This window comes from Mustela erminea, chromosome 4, assembly GCF_009829155.1.
Source record: "Mustela erminea isolate mMusErm1 chromosome 4, mMusErm1.Pri, whole genome shotgun sequence".
NCBI lineage: Eukaryota > Metazoa > Chordata > Mammalia > Carnivora > Mustelidae > Mustela > Mustela erminea.
Genome location: NC_045617.1, coordinates 54737413 through 54753274, shown reverse-complemented (window position 1 = coordinate 54753274; position 15862 = coordinate 54737413). Strand labels below are relative to the sequence as shown.

The 15862-nt window shown below is 44.0% G+C and overlaps 1 protein-coding gene across 3 annotated transcripts in view; it reads left to right on the top strand.

Moving 5' to 3' along the window:
* SASH1 (SAM and SH3 domain containing 1) overlaps positions 1 to 15862 on the top strand; it is a 315133-nt gene that overhangs the window by 113754 nt on the left and 185517 nt on the right. The window contains exon 1 of one of the 3 annotated variants that reach the window (XM_032339288.1): positions 8217 to 9180. The exons of 1 other annotated variant lie outside the window; for it this stretch is intronic. In XM_032339288.1, the coding sequence (XP_032195179.1) occupies positions 9049 to 9180 (132 nt within the window). In that variant the 5' untranslated portion in view covers positions 8217 to 9048. Of the gene's footprint in view, positions 1 to 8216; positions 9181 to 15862 lie in introns of those variants that run through there. One more of the 3 variants, XM_032339289.1, reaches the window with a different exon arrangement.

The following is a 15862-nucleotide window of genomic DNA, read 5'->3' as shown; positions in this document are numbered from 1 at the left end:
CGTCTGGCCCTGGGCTTTTGTTTGTTTGGAGATTTTTAATGACTGTTTCAATCTCCTTACTGGTTATGGGTCTGTTCAGGCTTTCTATTTCTTCCTGGTTCAGTTGTGGTAGTTTATATGTTTCTAGGAATGCATCCATTTCTTCCAGATTGTCAAATTTATTGGCGTAGAGTTGCTCATAGTATGTTCTTATAATAGTTTGTATTTCTTTGGTGTTAGTTGTGATCTCTCCTCTTTCATTCATGATTTTATTTATTTGGGTCCTTTCTCTTTTCTTTTTGATGAGTCGGGCCAGGGGTTTATCAATTTTATTAATTCTTTCAAAGAACCAGCTCCTAGTTTCGTTGATTTGTTCTATTGTTCTTTTGGTTTCTATTTCATTGATTTCTGCTCTGATCTTTATGATTTCTCTTCTCCTGCTGGGCTTAGGGTTTCTTTCTTGTTCTTTCTCCAGCTCCTTTAGGTGTAGGGTTAGGTTGTGTACCTGAGACCTTTCTTGTTTCTTGAGAAAGGCTTGTACCGCTATATATTTTCCTCTCAGGACTGCCTTTGTTGTGTCCCACAGATTTTGAACCGTTGTATTTTCATTATCATTTGTTTCCATGATTTTTTTCAATTCTTCTTTAATTTCCCGGTTGACCCATTCATTCTTTAGAAGGATGCTGTTTAGTCTCCATGTATTTGGGTTCTTTCCAAACTTCCTTTTGTGGTTGAGTTCTAGCTTTAGAGCATTGTGGTCTGAAAATATGCAGGGAATGATCCCAATCTTTTGATACCGGTTGAGTCCTGATTTAGGACCGAGGATGTGATCTATTCTGGAGAATGTTCCATGTGCACTAGAGAAGAATGTGTATTCTGTTGCTTTGGGATGAAATATTCTGAATATATCTGTGATGTCCATCTGGTCCAGTGTGTCGTTTAAGGCCTTTATTTCCTTGCTGATCTTTTGCTTGGATGATCTGTCCATTTCAGTGAGGGGAGTGTTAAAGTCCCCTACTATTATTGTATTATTGTTGATGTGTTTCTTTGATTTTGTTATTAATTGGTTTATATAGTTGGCTGCTCCCACGTTGGGAGCATAGATATTTAAAATTGTTAAATCTTCTTGTTGGACAGACCCTTTGAGTATGATATAGTGTCCTTCCTCATCTCTTATTATAGTCTTTGGCTTAAAATCTAATTGATCTGATATAAGGATTGCCACTCCTGCTTTCTTCTGATGTCCATTAGCATGGTAAATTCTTTTCCACCCCCTCACTTTAAATCTGGAGGTGTCTTCGGGCTTAAAATGAGTTTCTTGGAGGCAACATATAGATGGGTTTTGTTTTTTGATCCATTCTGATACCCTGTGTCTTTTGACAGGGGCATTTAGCCCATTAACATTCAGGGTAACTATTGAGAGATATGAATTTAGTGCCATTGTATTGCCTGTTAGTTGACTGTTACTGTATATGGTCTCTGTTCCTTTCTGATCTACCTACCACTTGTAGGCTCTCTCTTTGCTTAGAGGACCCCTTTCAATATTTCCTGTAGAGCTGGTTTGGTATTTGCAAATTCTTTCAGTTTTTGTTTGTCCTGGAAGCTTTTAATCTCTCCTTCTATTTTCAATGATAGCCTAGCTGGATAGAGTATTCTTGGCTGCATGTTTTTCTCGTTTAGTGCTCTGAAAATATCATGCCAGCTCTTTCTGGCCTGCCAGGTCTCTGTGGATAAGTCAGCTGCCAATCTAATATTTTTACCATTGTATGTTACAGACTTCTTTTCCCGGGCTGCTTTCAGGATTTTCTCTTTGTCACTGAGACTTGTAAATTTTACTATTAGGTGACGGGGTGTGGGCCTATTCCTATTGATTTTGAGGGGCGTTCTCTGAACCTCCTGAATTTTGATGCTCGTTCCCTTTGCCATATTGGGGAAATTCTCCCCAATAATTCTCTCCAGTATACCTTCTGCTCCCCTCTCTCTTTCTTCTTCTTCTGGAATCCCAATTATTCTAATGTTGTTTCGTCTTATGGTGTCACTTATCTCTCGAATTCTCCCCTCATGGTCCAGTAGCTGTTTGTCCCTCTTTTGCTCAGCTTCTTTATTCTCTGTCATTTGGTCTTCTATATCACTAATTCTTTCTTCTGCCTCATTTATCCTAGCAGTGAGAGCCTCCATTTTTGATTGCACTTCATTAATAGCTTTTTTTATTTCAACTTGGTTAGATTTTAGTTCTTTTATTTCTCCAGAAAGGGCTTTTATATCTCTCGAGAGGGTTTCTCTAATATCTTCCATGCCTTTTTCGAGCCCGGCTAGAACCTTGAGAATTGTCATTCTGAACTCTAGATCTGACATATTACCAATGTCTGTATTGATTAGGTCCCTAGCCTTCGGTACTGCCTCTTGTTCTTTTTTTTGTGTTGAATTTTTCCGTCTTGTCATTTTTTCCAGATAAGAGTATATGAAGGGGCAAGTAAAATACTAAAAGGGTGGCAACAACCCCAGGAAAAAATGCTTTAACCAAATTAGAAGAGATCCAAAATCGTGAGGGGGGAGAAAGGGGATAAAAAGAGTTTCAAAAAGGAAGAAAGAAAAAAAAAGAAAAAAGAAAAAAAAAAAGAAAAAAGAAAATAAAAGAATTAAAAAAAAAAAAAGGAAAACACCTAAGAAAAATGTAAAAAAGAAAAAATATATATATTAAACTAGTAAAAAATCGTTAAAAAAGAAAAAGGTAACAGTTAAAAAAAAAAAAAATTTTACCCGAAGGCGAGAAAAAAAGAAAAAAAAAAAAAAAAAAAAAACAACAAAAAATGAAAAAGAAAAAAAATTAAATTAACTGCAAGACTAAAAAAAAAATCACAGGGAAAAAGCCATGAGTTCCGTGCTTGGCTTTCTCCTCCTCTGGAATTCTGCTGCTCTCCTTGGTATTGAAACCGCACTCCTTGGTAGGTGAACTTGGTCTCGGCTGGATTTCTTGTTGATCTTCTGGGGGAGGGGCCTGTTGTAGTGATTCTCAAGTGTCTTTGCCCCAGGCGGAATTACACCGCCCTTACCCGGGGCCGGGGTGAGTAATCCGCTCGGGTTTGCTTTCAGGAGCTTTTGTTCCCTGAGCGCTTTCCGTAGAGTTCCGGAGGACGGGAATACAAATGGCGGCCTCCTGGTCTCCGGCCCGGAGGAGCCGAGAGCCCAGGGCCGCACTCCTCAGTGTGCCCTCAGAGAACAGTGCCCAGTTACTCCCGTCTGCCTGACCTCCAGCCGCGCTCCGAGCTCTCCGAGCCTGCGACCAGTTCAAGGTAACACCGAGCTGTGAGCTTACTGTCGGCTCTGTCTCTGTAGCCGGCTTTCCCGTTCCAATACCCGCAAGGTCTGCAACACTCAGACACCCCTGATCCTTCTGTGACCCTGCGGCACCTGAGGCCACGCTGAACCCGCGTGGGCTTCGCCCCGGTTTAGCCTCTGGAGCGATGTCCCTCAGCGGAACAGACTTTTAAAAGTCCTGATTTTGTGCGCCGTTGCTCCGCCGCTTGCCGGGAGCCGGCCCCTCCCCCCGGGGTCTATCTTCCCGTCGCTTTGGATTCACTTCTCCGCCGGTCCTACCTTTCAGAAAGTGGTTGTTTTTCTGTTTCCAGAATTGCTGTTCTTCTTCTCTTCGATCTGCCGATGGATTTTCAGGTGTTTGCAATCTTTAGATAAGCTATCTAGCTGATCTCCGGCTAGCTGAAGCAGTCTCAGCCTGCTACTTCTCCGCCATCTTGACTCCTCCCCAGCCTAATGGTATGGTTTTTCAATATATTTTATTTATTTATTTTTAAGACTTTATTTATTTATTTGGGAGAGACTGAGACAGAGAGAGAGAGAACAAGCAGGGCAGAGTGTGAGGGACAAGCAGACTACCCACGGAGCAGGGGGCCTGATGTGGAACTCAAGCCCAGGACCCCTGGGATCATGACCTGGGCCGAAAACAGACACTTAACCAATTGAGCCACCCAGGTATCCAGTATATGTTAAAACCTCACATTTCCTTAACAATGTGTTCTTTTTCCTTATTCTGACACTTCCATAGTTCCAAATGGCACTCAAATGTGAACAGATAACACAATCACCTTGGTGGGAGAGGGCAGGAGGCTTGTTAAAGTACAGATGGCTGGTTCCATTGACCCCAGATTGTCTCATTCTGTAGGCTTGGGGAGGGCCCAGAAATGTGCATTTCCAACAAGTTCCTAGGGGATGCCAATGCTTCTCTTCTTTTATTATTATTATTTTTAAAGACTTTTATTTATTTACTTGACAGACAGAGATCAGAAGTAGGCAGAGAGGCAGGCAGAGAGAGAGGGGGAAGCAGGCTCCCTGCTGAGTAGAAAGCCTGATGTGGGTCTGGATTCCAGGATGCTGGGATCATGACCTGAGCAGAATGCAGAGGCTTTAACCCACTGAGACACCCAGGCGCCCCCAATGCTTCTGTTCTTTTTTTTTTTTTTTTAAGATTTTATTTATTTATTTGACAGAGAGAGATCACAAGTAGGCAGAGAGGCAGGCAGAGAGAGAGAGAGGAGGAAGCAAGCTCCCTGCTGAGCAGAGAGCCCGATGCGGGCTCGATCCCAGGACCCCGAGATCATGACCTGAGCCGAAGGCAGCGGCTTAACCCACTGAGCCACCCAGGCGCCCCCAATGCTTCTGTTCTTAAGTCTGCATGTTGAGAAGCAGTGATCTAGATAAAATATTGTAAAAAGTGCTGGTGGTAGAATTGACTAAGACAGTGGCAGTGGAAATCAAGAGAAGTGGATGAGTTTGACAAGTATTCAGGAAGTAGAATCAACAGAGCTTCTCCATGGTGTAGACAGGAGTATTGGTAGGTGAGGGGAAGGACCCAAGTTGGTCTCTTGACTTCTGTAGCTTGAACAAATACATGGATATAACAAGGACTGAAATGGGAAATGTGCAGGGTGAAGGGGTTAGATCGTGGTGAGAAATCATAAACTCCATTTAACTAAAATATTGTTAAAATGTCACAGGCAATGCTTGACCTAGAGTAGATTTGCAGTAAATGACAGATGTTGTTCTTGCTGTTCTTACTATCCGGACTGTAAAAACTGACCGGTCCTCATCACCCCACCCTGCCAGAGGTGACTCTCTGGTCCTTTAGTCAGCAACTACATTCCAACACTAAGAATTACCCCTTTGTAAAAGAGTAAGGTATGAACAAGGAAGTTTCCTGCTATAGCTATCGCCGCATGCTAGGAGTGGTTAAGGGAAGGAAAAGCAAAGGGAGGGAAAAGGGGGAAAAGGTGCTAATTCGTAGAGAATTATTGCCCTCATTGTTACAAATAACCTCAAAACAATCATATTACATAGATGGAATTATCCCATTTTACACATGAAAAAAATAACTTGTCCAATGTCTTATAACAACTTGAGTGAAAATCCAAACCCAACTCTGTCCTGATCCCATTATATTAACTCCACCTTTAATGTCAAGCAATAGACTGGTTATCTTTCTTATGTCAGAACGATGAACTAAATAGACTGCAGGTAACACCCTACAATTTCTAGACTAGTTACTTTTAACCTGTTAAGATCCTGACTCATAGCAAGAACCACTTTTTACACAGGAAGCCATATTTACATTTATACATCTATACCTGCGTAGATGTCTACATACGTGTACACATATATATGTGCAATGACTAATTTTTAAGAAATAACAGTGAGACAGGTATTATCAATATTTACTCTCTATGAATACTTTTTTTTTTAAGATTTTATTTATTTATTTATTTATTTTGATAGAAAGAGTCACAGCAAGAGAGGGAACAGAAGCAGGGGTAGTGGGAGAGGGAGAAGCCGACTTCCTGCTGAGCAGGGATCCCAATGCGGGGCTCCATCCCAGGACCCTGGGATCATGACCTGAGCAGAAGGCAAACGCTTAACAACTGAGCCACCCAGGTGACCCTATGAATACATTCTGATGCTCTTCATTCCTTGCAATAAATATTTATTAGGACTCACAGAATTTTTTCATCATCAACTTCTGGGTCTCCACTAGATTTCTGGAAAATCTTCTAGATCCCTTTCTTTCCTTGGAATTCATTCACCAACACCATAACAATTCCAATTAGCTAGATGAGAGTGAGTCCTGAAACGGAGGAAAGAGAGAGCAGGATTCCTGTGTACTTGGATCATGATGCTGATGGTCATTCTCTTACGTTTGTTAAAAAGCCCCTAAAGAAATTTTTGAAAGTAATGATTGACATTAACTAAAGGAGAAAAGACTCAAATTTGGGAGAAGTAATTGGACTCATTTTGAGTATGTGCATTATGAAGTTGAGAGTAGAGAAGTTCAGCTTCACTTTTTAAATGGCTAACAGAATTATTAATGTTGTAGAAGTCGAACAGTGACTCCTCCTCCAAAGTTCTTATTTATCCATAGACAGCAAAATTATAGATATCGACATCCACCCCCCCCCCAACGCCATCAAATGTTACTTATTATTGAGCACCGAGAAAAGGAACTTTAATATCTAGGGTAGGGTGATTTCTAGAAGTGCCAAAATGCTGGTTAAGGTTTAATTATATTGATAGGCATATATGTGTTGTTAAAAAGTACCTATCTTTAGATGACCCTGAAATATAATATCACCTCTGAGGAGCTGGGTGGCAATTAGTTAGGCCTTGCCTCATCTAGGATTGGGAAACTATAGCACAGAAAGGTTAAATGCTTTGCCCTTAGGTTCTCTGATGAGTCAAGAAGAAAGAGCCATGGTTGGTGCTGGAAATTTAGCCCTCCCCAGTGCAGCCTTTGAGAGAGTGTATCTGGTAAACCTCCTGCATCAACCCAGGAAAGCACTAGGCTGGCCATGTTGACTCAGTGCCCAGCACTCCTCACACTTCAACATGATGCCTACTTACTCTCAAGGGAAAACTTTCTCATTCTTTTTCTTGCCTTTCAAAATTCAGGGATTTTCATCATCAGGGGTTATACTGCTAAGTGTAATTACTTTTGGAAAAGTTTTTTCAGTTTTGAACTTTCCTGTAAGGGCTATACGCCCATTTGCATTGATAGGTGTTTTCAGTAATTATTGCTTTAGGAAGGGGATTTCAAGAACATGATCTTATTCCCCTCCTTTTATGTGGACTCAGAAGGAAAAACAAAACGAAAACCTGGAGAGGCCTCTAAAGCAAGTAAGGGCTTTCTGCCTGGGGCATCTCACCTGCTTTTTTGTACCACTCAGTCCTTTCACTTTGGAGCTGTTTCTTTGCATTTCTTTCTTTCTTTCTTTCTTTCTTTTTAATTTAATTTTTTTTCAGTGTTCCAAAATTCATTGTTTATGCACCACACCCAGTGCTCCATGCAATGCATGTGCTCTCTATAATACCTACCACCAGGCTTACCCAATCCCCCACCTCCTTCCTCTCCAAAACCCCGTTTGTTTCTGAGTCCACAGCCTCTCATGGTTTGTCTCCCCCTCCGATTTCTCCCGACTCACTTCTCCTCCTCTTCTCCCAATGTCCTCCATGTTATTCCTTATGCTCCACAAGTGAAACCATACTATAATTGACTTTCTCTGCTTGACTTATTTCACTCAGCATCATCTCCTCCAGTGCCCCGTCCATGTTGATACAAAAGGTGGGTATTCGTCCTTTCTGATGGAGGCATAATACTCCATAGTGGACTCCATATGGACCACATCTTCTTTATCCATTCGTCTGTTGAAGGGCATCTCGGTTCTTTCCACGGTTTGGCGACTGTGGCCATTGGGGTTATGAACACTGGGGTACAGATGGCCCTTCTTTTCACTACATCTGTATCCTTACATTTCTTAACTGTTTGGCGAAGTGATCAGTCACCAATCAGATGTGACATGTACTGTCATCTCCCAGAGGAAATGCTCAGAGTGGGTTTTAAAGAACGAATCAAAAAAGGATAAATACCTCTACAGGGCTATTTCCCTCATAAAATAAATCTGTCATGGACCTTGTCCTTGGGAAAACACACATGGGACCCAGAGTGTGTGTTGGCTAAACGGTTACAACCCTAACCTTGAGTTTTGAAAACGGCCTTTCCCTATGCCCTGGCTGTAAGGCAACCATTAAAACCTGAAGCTCATTTTCCCTAAATAGCTGAAACCCCCAGCAATGGAGGGCACTGTGAGCATCCAGGAACCAAACTGTCCCGCTCATGATAAAAAACGGTGCACACAATGGCTCGTGCCCAAGCTTTCCCACTTGTTCTGGCAGGTCCTGGCTGCGGGCCGTAGAGTTGTATTTCCCGAGGTCGCTCGACTTCGCGAGGGGCGAGGTGCGGGTTGTTTAACCACACCGACGACTCGGGGAAACTCTTTCGGCGAGAGGAGATTCAAGATCTCGAGTTGCTGGGACCGAAAAGGCTTCAGTGAATGGCGCGATTGGGAGCCTGGGCAGGCGGGAGCCGCCGCGCGGCTGCTCTTTCAACAGGCGATTTGTTCTCCTGTCTGTGGCTCATTTCCATGCAAAGAGCCTGACATCAGAGCACCTTTTGTTGCTAAACGCTTTCTTTCGCGTTGAGGGGAGAGAGTCATGTGGAGCTGGAAGAGCTCATTTTCGAGAGAGGGGTCCCGAGGCGCGCCCGCCCCGGGGCAGAGGCCCCGCGCTCAGCCCTGCGGGGCTCTGCCCAGACTTGCTGGAAGGGACGAGTCGAGCGCCTTCGCCAGCCCGGCCCGGTCCCAGGAAGAACCGCATTTGCCGCGGCTTTAAGTGCCGCGGGGCCGCGGCGCTCCCCGCCGTACCACTCGGTGGTGCGGACTTTGCCTCCTGCTACCCCGCGGCCGCGCGGAGCCCGGCGGAGAAAGTTTCTGGAGTTGTCAGTAGCGCGGCCCGCTGCCGCCTAGAGCCGAGGTGCGGGCGCCTGCGAGGGGGCCCCCGCGGGGTCGCCGGGGCGGCCGGGGCATGCGGCGCGGGGGCGCGGCTCGCTGACGCGGCGGGCGGGGACCGGCGCCGGGGGGGGGGGCCGGCCGCGCGCTGGTGCGGAGCGAGGGCGCCCGGGGGGACCCGACCCGGACGCACCGCCGGCGAGCGCGCGCGCGGGACGCGGCCATGGAGGACGCGGGAGCAGCCGGCCCGGAGCCGGAGCCCGAACCCGAACCCGAACCCGAGCCGGAGCCCGAGGGGGGCGCCGGCATGTCCGAGGCGTTCTCCCGGCTCTGGACCGACGTGATGGGCATCCTGGTGAGTTACCTGGAGCCGGCGGGCGCGGGAGGGGCGGGGCACAGGCCCCCCGGACGGGACAGCCCTCTCCGCGACTCGCGCTCCCTTCGCGCTCGCCCGAGCGGGCAAGCCCACTCCTCGGAGTTGTCCTTCTCTCGCTGTCGGTCCCAGGGGGCTGAATACACCCCGTATAGGATTTCAAGCCCTAATTAAAAAATAACCAGCCCCAGATCCCATCAAAGATCTTTCTTTAAACAATCGGGTGCGATGGTCACCAGTTTAATCTGGGACACCTGCTGAGAGGTCGGCGTGGAAGAGGCTAGAAAGCTTCCTTCAAAGAGTAGATGTAAATAAGTAGCACTTGGCTGTTGTGCTTTCACAGTTGGACTGGGAAAGAGGCTGATGGGACTGATGTTTATCTCTTCACCATTTGTTGTCTGACCACGAGAGGAAAACAACCATCTTCTCAGAACTGCCCAAGAATGCCCGTACTCCGTATGCAGTTTTTCAACTTGTAGTATTACAGGATATTTGTTTTATGTTTGGAAGGAAAAACAATAGGACTTATTTCGCTGAATCTGTATTGTCATGTATTTTGAAATACCCAGTAACTAAAACCGCCCATGGATTTGGCATAATTTCTGGAAAATAGTTCTTATGCATGGAAGATGAAGCTTTCACTTGTTCAGGGTTCAAAACCCTGGGGAATTAGTAGATGTATTTTGATGGAGCTGTAGGTAGGCAGGTAGCCCGGAATCAAATGCGTGGGCGCTATTACAGTCAAACATCTTAATCTACACATGAAGAGTCAATTTCACTGTAAAGATTTGGAATTGGCAGTTGTCGGAAAAGTCTCTCTGTTTACTTTGGGGTCTTTTATCTTTCTGATGGAAGGTGTAGTTTTTTAAAAGAAACTCTCCTTTGGGGTTGATGAGAAGTGTTGCTGTTTTTTGTTTGTTTGTTTGTTTGTTTGTTTTTGCACAGGAATTAAGCACTTGGGCTTTGGAGTGAGTGAGGCTGGGTCAAATCCCCACTGTCCCTTTTTGACTGACTGCTTGACCTTGGCCGAGGTATTCAACCCCACTGATCTTCAAGTTTCATTACCTCAAAATGAGGCAAAGAAACGAGATCTTCAGTTTCATTACCTTGCTTTAGATTCTCTGAGTTTTAGTCATGTTGATGTATATCTAGTGTTCAGCATACTGGCATATAATGGGTACTCAATAAGTGATAGCTATTTTCCCCCCCTGCAAAATAGTCCTGTGCCTCATCTTTCCAGACACCCTTAAGTCTCACCTAACTCGTTTTTAGGTTTTCATTGGTGTTTACGAAAACCAGGGAAGCCTGAAGATTTCTGCTTTTTTCATTCTCTAATATTTAGAAAAAGTATGTTTTTTTAAAAATTTTAAATCTCAAGTTTTTGCATTTTCTGAACTTTATTAATGAATATGGGCCTTTAGTGAAATTTCAGAAAACTCAATGAATACTTTAAAGTTATAGTGATAGATTGTTTTTTATGTCAGTCAGGCAGAAACTTAACTTGTTATTTCTTTCTTAGATCCTGCTCTGTAAATTTTTAGTCACTGAGAAAATTGGTTTGATAACATCACATTGCATCTCTTACTCGGGTGTGGCTGTGGAGGGGAGTGCTGAAGGGGCTCATTTAAATGGGAGTGTGGGCTCAGGGTTGCTGGGGGGGCGGTTGGCAGGTGGCACTTTTTGAAGATTTGCTTTCCCTTCCCTGGCAGATTCCAGCGCTGTTGGGTCAGTTGTGACAGAGTATTCTTTGGCTGATTTAAAAGATGGGGTGGGGCTGGAGAAGCTCAAACCTGTTATTCAAAGGGCAGATATAGGAGAAAAGAAAATATGTACTTCTTACAGAGCCAGTAGTTCAGTACAAGACTGAAAAGAATGTAAATGATTGTCCTAAAGCAAGTATGTTCACTTCTGCTTTCCCATCTTTATGACAATCTTATTTTCCTTTGGGGGTAAACGTGAGCATCAGGATTGTTTCTTAGTAAAATTCAGAAGAAGATACAGTTTATCTCTCTCTCTCTCTCTCTCTCTTTTTTTTTTTTTTTTGCATGTCTGTAAAAGATCACCATCTTCAAAGGATCTTTACTCTTTCTGCTTTTAGAAAATAATCATCCACGTGTTTAGAGGAACCTGTCTTTCTAGAAATGTATCAAGACAATTGACAGTTGACTTTCTTTGTTCTTTCTGAGATAAAAAAAACCATTTCCTCCATTTTTTGAATAAGAATTGCAGTCTGTCAGCCTGTACAGGTGAAGTGACTTGACCAATGGCACAGACACCTTGTTAGTGACAACGACAGACTGTACCCCAGTTCTCAGTATAGGCTGATGCCATGATACTCCCCCAGTTAACTGTCCCAGATCAACACAGGAAAAATGTAATTACATCCAGTATTTTAGGAAAATGCTATTTCGAAGCATCTTTTAAAGGACAGAACTTGAGGGGAGTAGCGGTAGTAGGGGAATTATACATCCAAACATACTTGCAAGGCTTCAGGCACAGTAGCTACTTTACTTTTTGGATTCCACGAAGTGTAGAAATCAAACCTCGAAGCCTGTTGAGTTAAATATTTTTTAGGTGAATGAGCACAGCTCCCTTTTCCAACTTGAGAGGCACTGAGCATCCACCCCAGGGATTTTGTAGGTTTCTAACCCCCTGGGGCATAGATCTCAGGATAGTTGTTGGAGTTCATTAGGATACATTTTGCATTTAAATTAATTCAGTCCTGCACAGTTCTGAACCAACCAGTTGCTTTTAGATAATTGGTTAACAAATGCTTATTTAGAGAAGAAATAGTAGTATAATTTATGGCATGAAAATGTTGGAGCTGTGCTAGAATGAATAAATGCTAGTAAGTGAATATGTAAATAGAGAATTTGGAGAAAACGAGCTTACCAAAACACTAGCCCTTGTGAGTGCCTGGAGGGCAGGGTCAGTATTTTACCCCCCACCCCTTTTTTAAATCTCTGGTACTTGGGATTTACTGGGTCCTGAGTACAAGGTTTTATTGAATGGAAAAGGAAGAAAGTATATGCTTCTGAAATGCAAGAGCCACATCAAAGCCCAGTACTGTAGAGACTGTACCTGCTGCAATGGGGTAGATTTATGAAGACATTAAATTCTGCTCTTCCTTGAACTACCACTCGAGCAGTTTCATCATACAAACCAGAATCCTGGTGCTTCCACTGGAAACGATAATGACAGATTGTGAAATGTTTGTACACCCTGAACAATCAGACCATGGCTCTTTTGTGAAATTTGTTCTTCAGTTCCTTAACTCCGCAACATGTGGTCCGTCTGGGTTTTCAAAGCATGTCACCTTTCACGACGACATGCTTGCATTTCGGCGGAGAAGTGTGAAACAAGTTAGGATCCTATGGGATTTCTCTCTTCTATCTTTATGTTGCAGACACAACATTTCTTTTGGGGGAAGGCAGGAAAGGTAGTGGTTTTTATGAGTAGGAACTGCTATAGTTATTAGACATGGTAGATCACTTTTCTGGCACTGATTATCCGTTCCATAAGTTGTGATGATTCTGATTTTTCCTTCAGAACTGGACGACTTCTTAAAGCTGAGCCAGTCCTTGAAAGCTGGTTGCTAACTGGGAAGGGAGGAAAAGGGAGTTAGTAAGTGTCTATTGTTTGCAAGATCCTGCAAGATGCACCTCCCCCAAACCTTATTTTTCCTCTGTTCCTTGCTTGGTTCCTACAATTTACACCCATTTCCTAGCAGTGCTTAAGAGAATATCCATTGTATGGCAATACTGTGGACTGTCCCCCATTCTTACGCCTATATAAGCCACAGAAAAGTACATAGTAGACTTCAGTCCAAAAACTGTTAGGTTTATCCAGTCTTGCTATTTACTGAGGAAAGTCCTTAAACACACACACACACACCCCACTCCTTTCTCTCCCCCGCTTGCTTTGTAGTTTTAGGCAAAGTTTGGGGGAGGGGAGATGTTAGTAAGATCCCCAGGGGGCTTTGCAAACTCCTTTGAAAGCATTAATCTACGTATTCTTGGGGCGGTGTCTCCTGTTTAGCCTATCAGCTAATGACTTAATTAATTTTAGGTCTTGGAATTTGAGAGTCAGCCCCAGTTTCAAATATTCTGACTTCATCTTAATTTTATGTTCCCGTTCGCCAGCTGAGAGCCTCGTGGTTTTTATAAGTGCATTTGCAGGGTGATGGAGCGCAGGGAGCAGAGACCTTGGAAGTGAGCCCTCCACCCCCTCATTTAGAGGAGGAATTAAAGGCTCAAGGTACCGAGTAGGGAGCAGAACTCTATAGCCTCCTGATTTTCAGTTCTTTGCCAGAGACAAAATTAAGTCTCATAATTCTGGCTGGAGTCACTAAATCTTTTGCTGTGGAAAGAGACCCCTGCCCTACAGTGACCTTTCACACCTCCCCCGCCCCCCACTTATCGCCTTCAGCGGCCATTCTCTACCTTGTAACCCCTTCCCTTTTCCACCTCATTTACCACCACACTTGTTTTTCATTGTTTACTCCCATTTCTGATGACAGAATGCAGCTGGTGGGGGTGGGGCAGGGAATGTTCCCAAGCACTGGGTCGCACTACCGTCCAGGGCCCTTCGCATACTTCCTAGATTCTCTCCTGTGACCAGTGAGCATTATTGTCCCCATGTCACAGTGGAGATGTACACAGGGGTGTCCTCAGTCACACAGATAGTAAACAGGAGCTGGGATTTGGATCATGTGTTGTTTCCCAGAAGATAACCCCTACTAGCAGCTTTATGGTTTATTCTTTCATGTATCTATTTAATCAGCCTTTTTGCTTAAGCTCTTGAGCTAAGTACTAGCAACACTTGCCCCCTGTCTTCCAGAAAGACCTACTTTTGTAGGAAGACCTGCAGCAGCCCCCGCGTCCCTCATGTAAAGAAGCACTCAGTCCCGCAGTGCCGTGGGCACGGAGTGGGGGCCCGGGGTGGGGGCATGGTGCGGAGGGAGGCCACTTTCCAGAAATGCCCTTCACTTGGGACCCAGACCGTGAGTTAGGTGTTAGTTAAGAACTGTTCCCCGGGGGCATCTGGGTGGCTCAGTGGGTTAAAGCCTCTCTGCCTTTGGCTCAGGTCATGATCCCAGGGTCCTGGGATCGAACCGTATATCAGGCTCTCTGCTTGGCAGGGAGCCTGCTTCCTCCTCTCTCTCTGCCTGCCTCTCTGCATACTTGTGATCTTTGTCTGTCAAATAAAGAAATAAAAAAATCTTTAAAAAAAAAAAAAGACTGTTCCCCGGTGAGGGGTTGAGAGGTAAAGAAGAACGAAGCGAGGGATGGGTGTCTGGGCAGAGCCAAAGGGAATAAACATGAAGTAGCACGGAGCACGGAGGTGGGTACGATCATTTTCTGGGCTCCAGTGAGCAGCCAGTGCAGAATTTGACAGACACCCAACATGATCCCTTCTGTGTCTTACAGAAGTAACTCCGGTGGGTGGGTGAGTTGGCCATGGTGAGACCTGGGCTAAGTGTTTAGGGAACATACCATGTGATGTATCTGACTTCCACTAGTTTCCATAGTTCCACTCAGTATCTCTAAGTAGTCAAGGGTTGCTCTGTGGTCCCTTTCAAATGGTGATTCTCTTAAGCTCACAAGTAGGCTGGGTTAGTGCAAGAGATCTTTAGACATGTTGTAGTCCTAGGATTCTTTTTTGTTCTGAAGAAAAAAGTATCTAGGTACATATCAGCGTACACATATCTATCTACCTGTCTTTATCTGTTGGAGTGAATGATGTGCTGTTCCTTAAAGAGGGGAATTATTATTTGTAGCAATATGCACAGGGTCTCACAGCTGACTGATCTTTAATTCCAGAGAACAGCAAAAGAGAGGGAAATATTCAGTTGTGCGTATTAATTCAGAAGCAGATCTGTAGCTCAGATAAGGACATAAGAGGACATAAGAGGAAAACCTGTAGCTGATAGCTTGTCTAATGTATTCTTTGTAAGGGTGCTTTTGGCTTCAGACTTAACCATAATACTCTCACAGTGATACATGATGTGCTTACTCATGGTTTACGCAAGTTCTTATTATACAGTAGAAATAAAATGGATCTCAGAATAGTGGATTTAAATGGGTAGAGGCTAAGGCTCTAGAACTAACTAAACTATTTAATGCCCATGAGTACAGACTAAGACTGACACTGTCAGACTTAACCAAACCTTCAAACTAATTTTGAGGTAAAACATTTTTTTTGACCATTTGGATTTGTCATTTTTCAGAGGCTTTGCTTATTGATTGATTGATTGATTGACTTTCGGTAATGAGACCCGAAAATTGTTGCCTTAGCTGTACTCCCAGCCAGCTGTCTAGTGTCCCATCTTTGGTTCCATAATATGTTTCACTGGATGGCATTAATTCTTCATTAGATGAGATGCTTCATTGAGATAACCTCACTTGTATTTTTCCTCGCATGATGTCAGTCGGGTAATAGAGACATTGTAGCACAGATGCTGGGTACCCAGGCTTTCGGGTGTCTCTGAGACTCAGAAGACAAACACTTGATAAGGAGACAGTTTTCTTTTCCTCTCTGTAATCAGTCATTTCTCCTCTGAAGGGCTCTCTCTTTGTCTTTCACCCTTCTAAAGTGATTGGTAAAAACATGAATATGTTTCTATTTATAATGAATGCTCGTTGGATTCTTATGCCCTCTCACA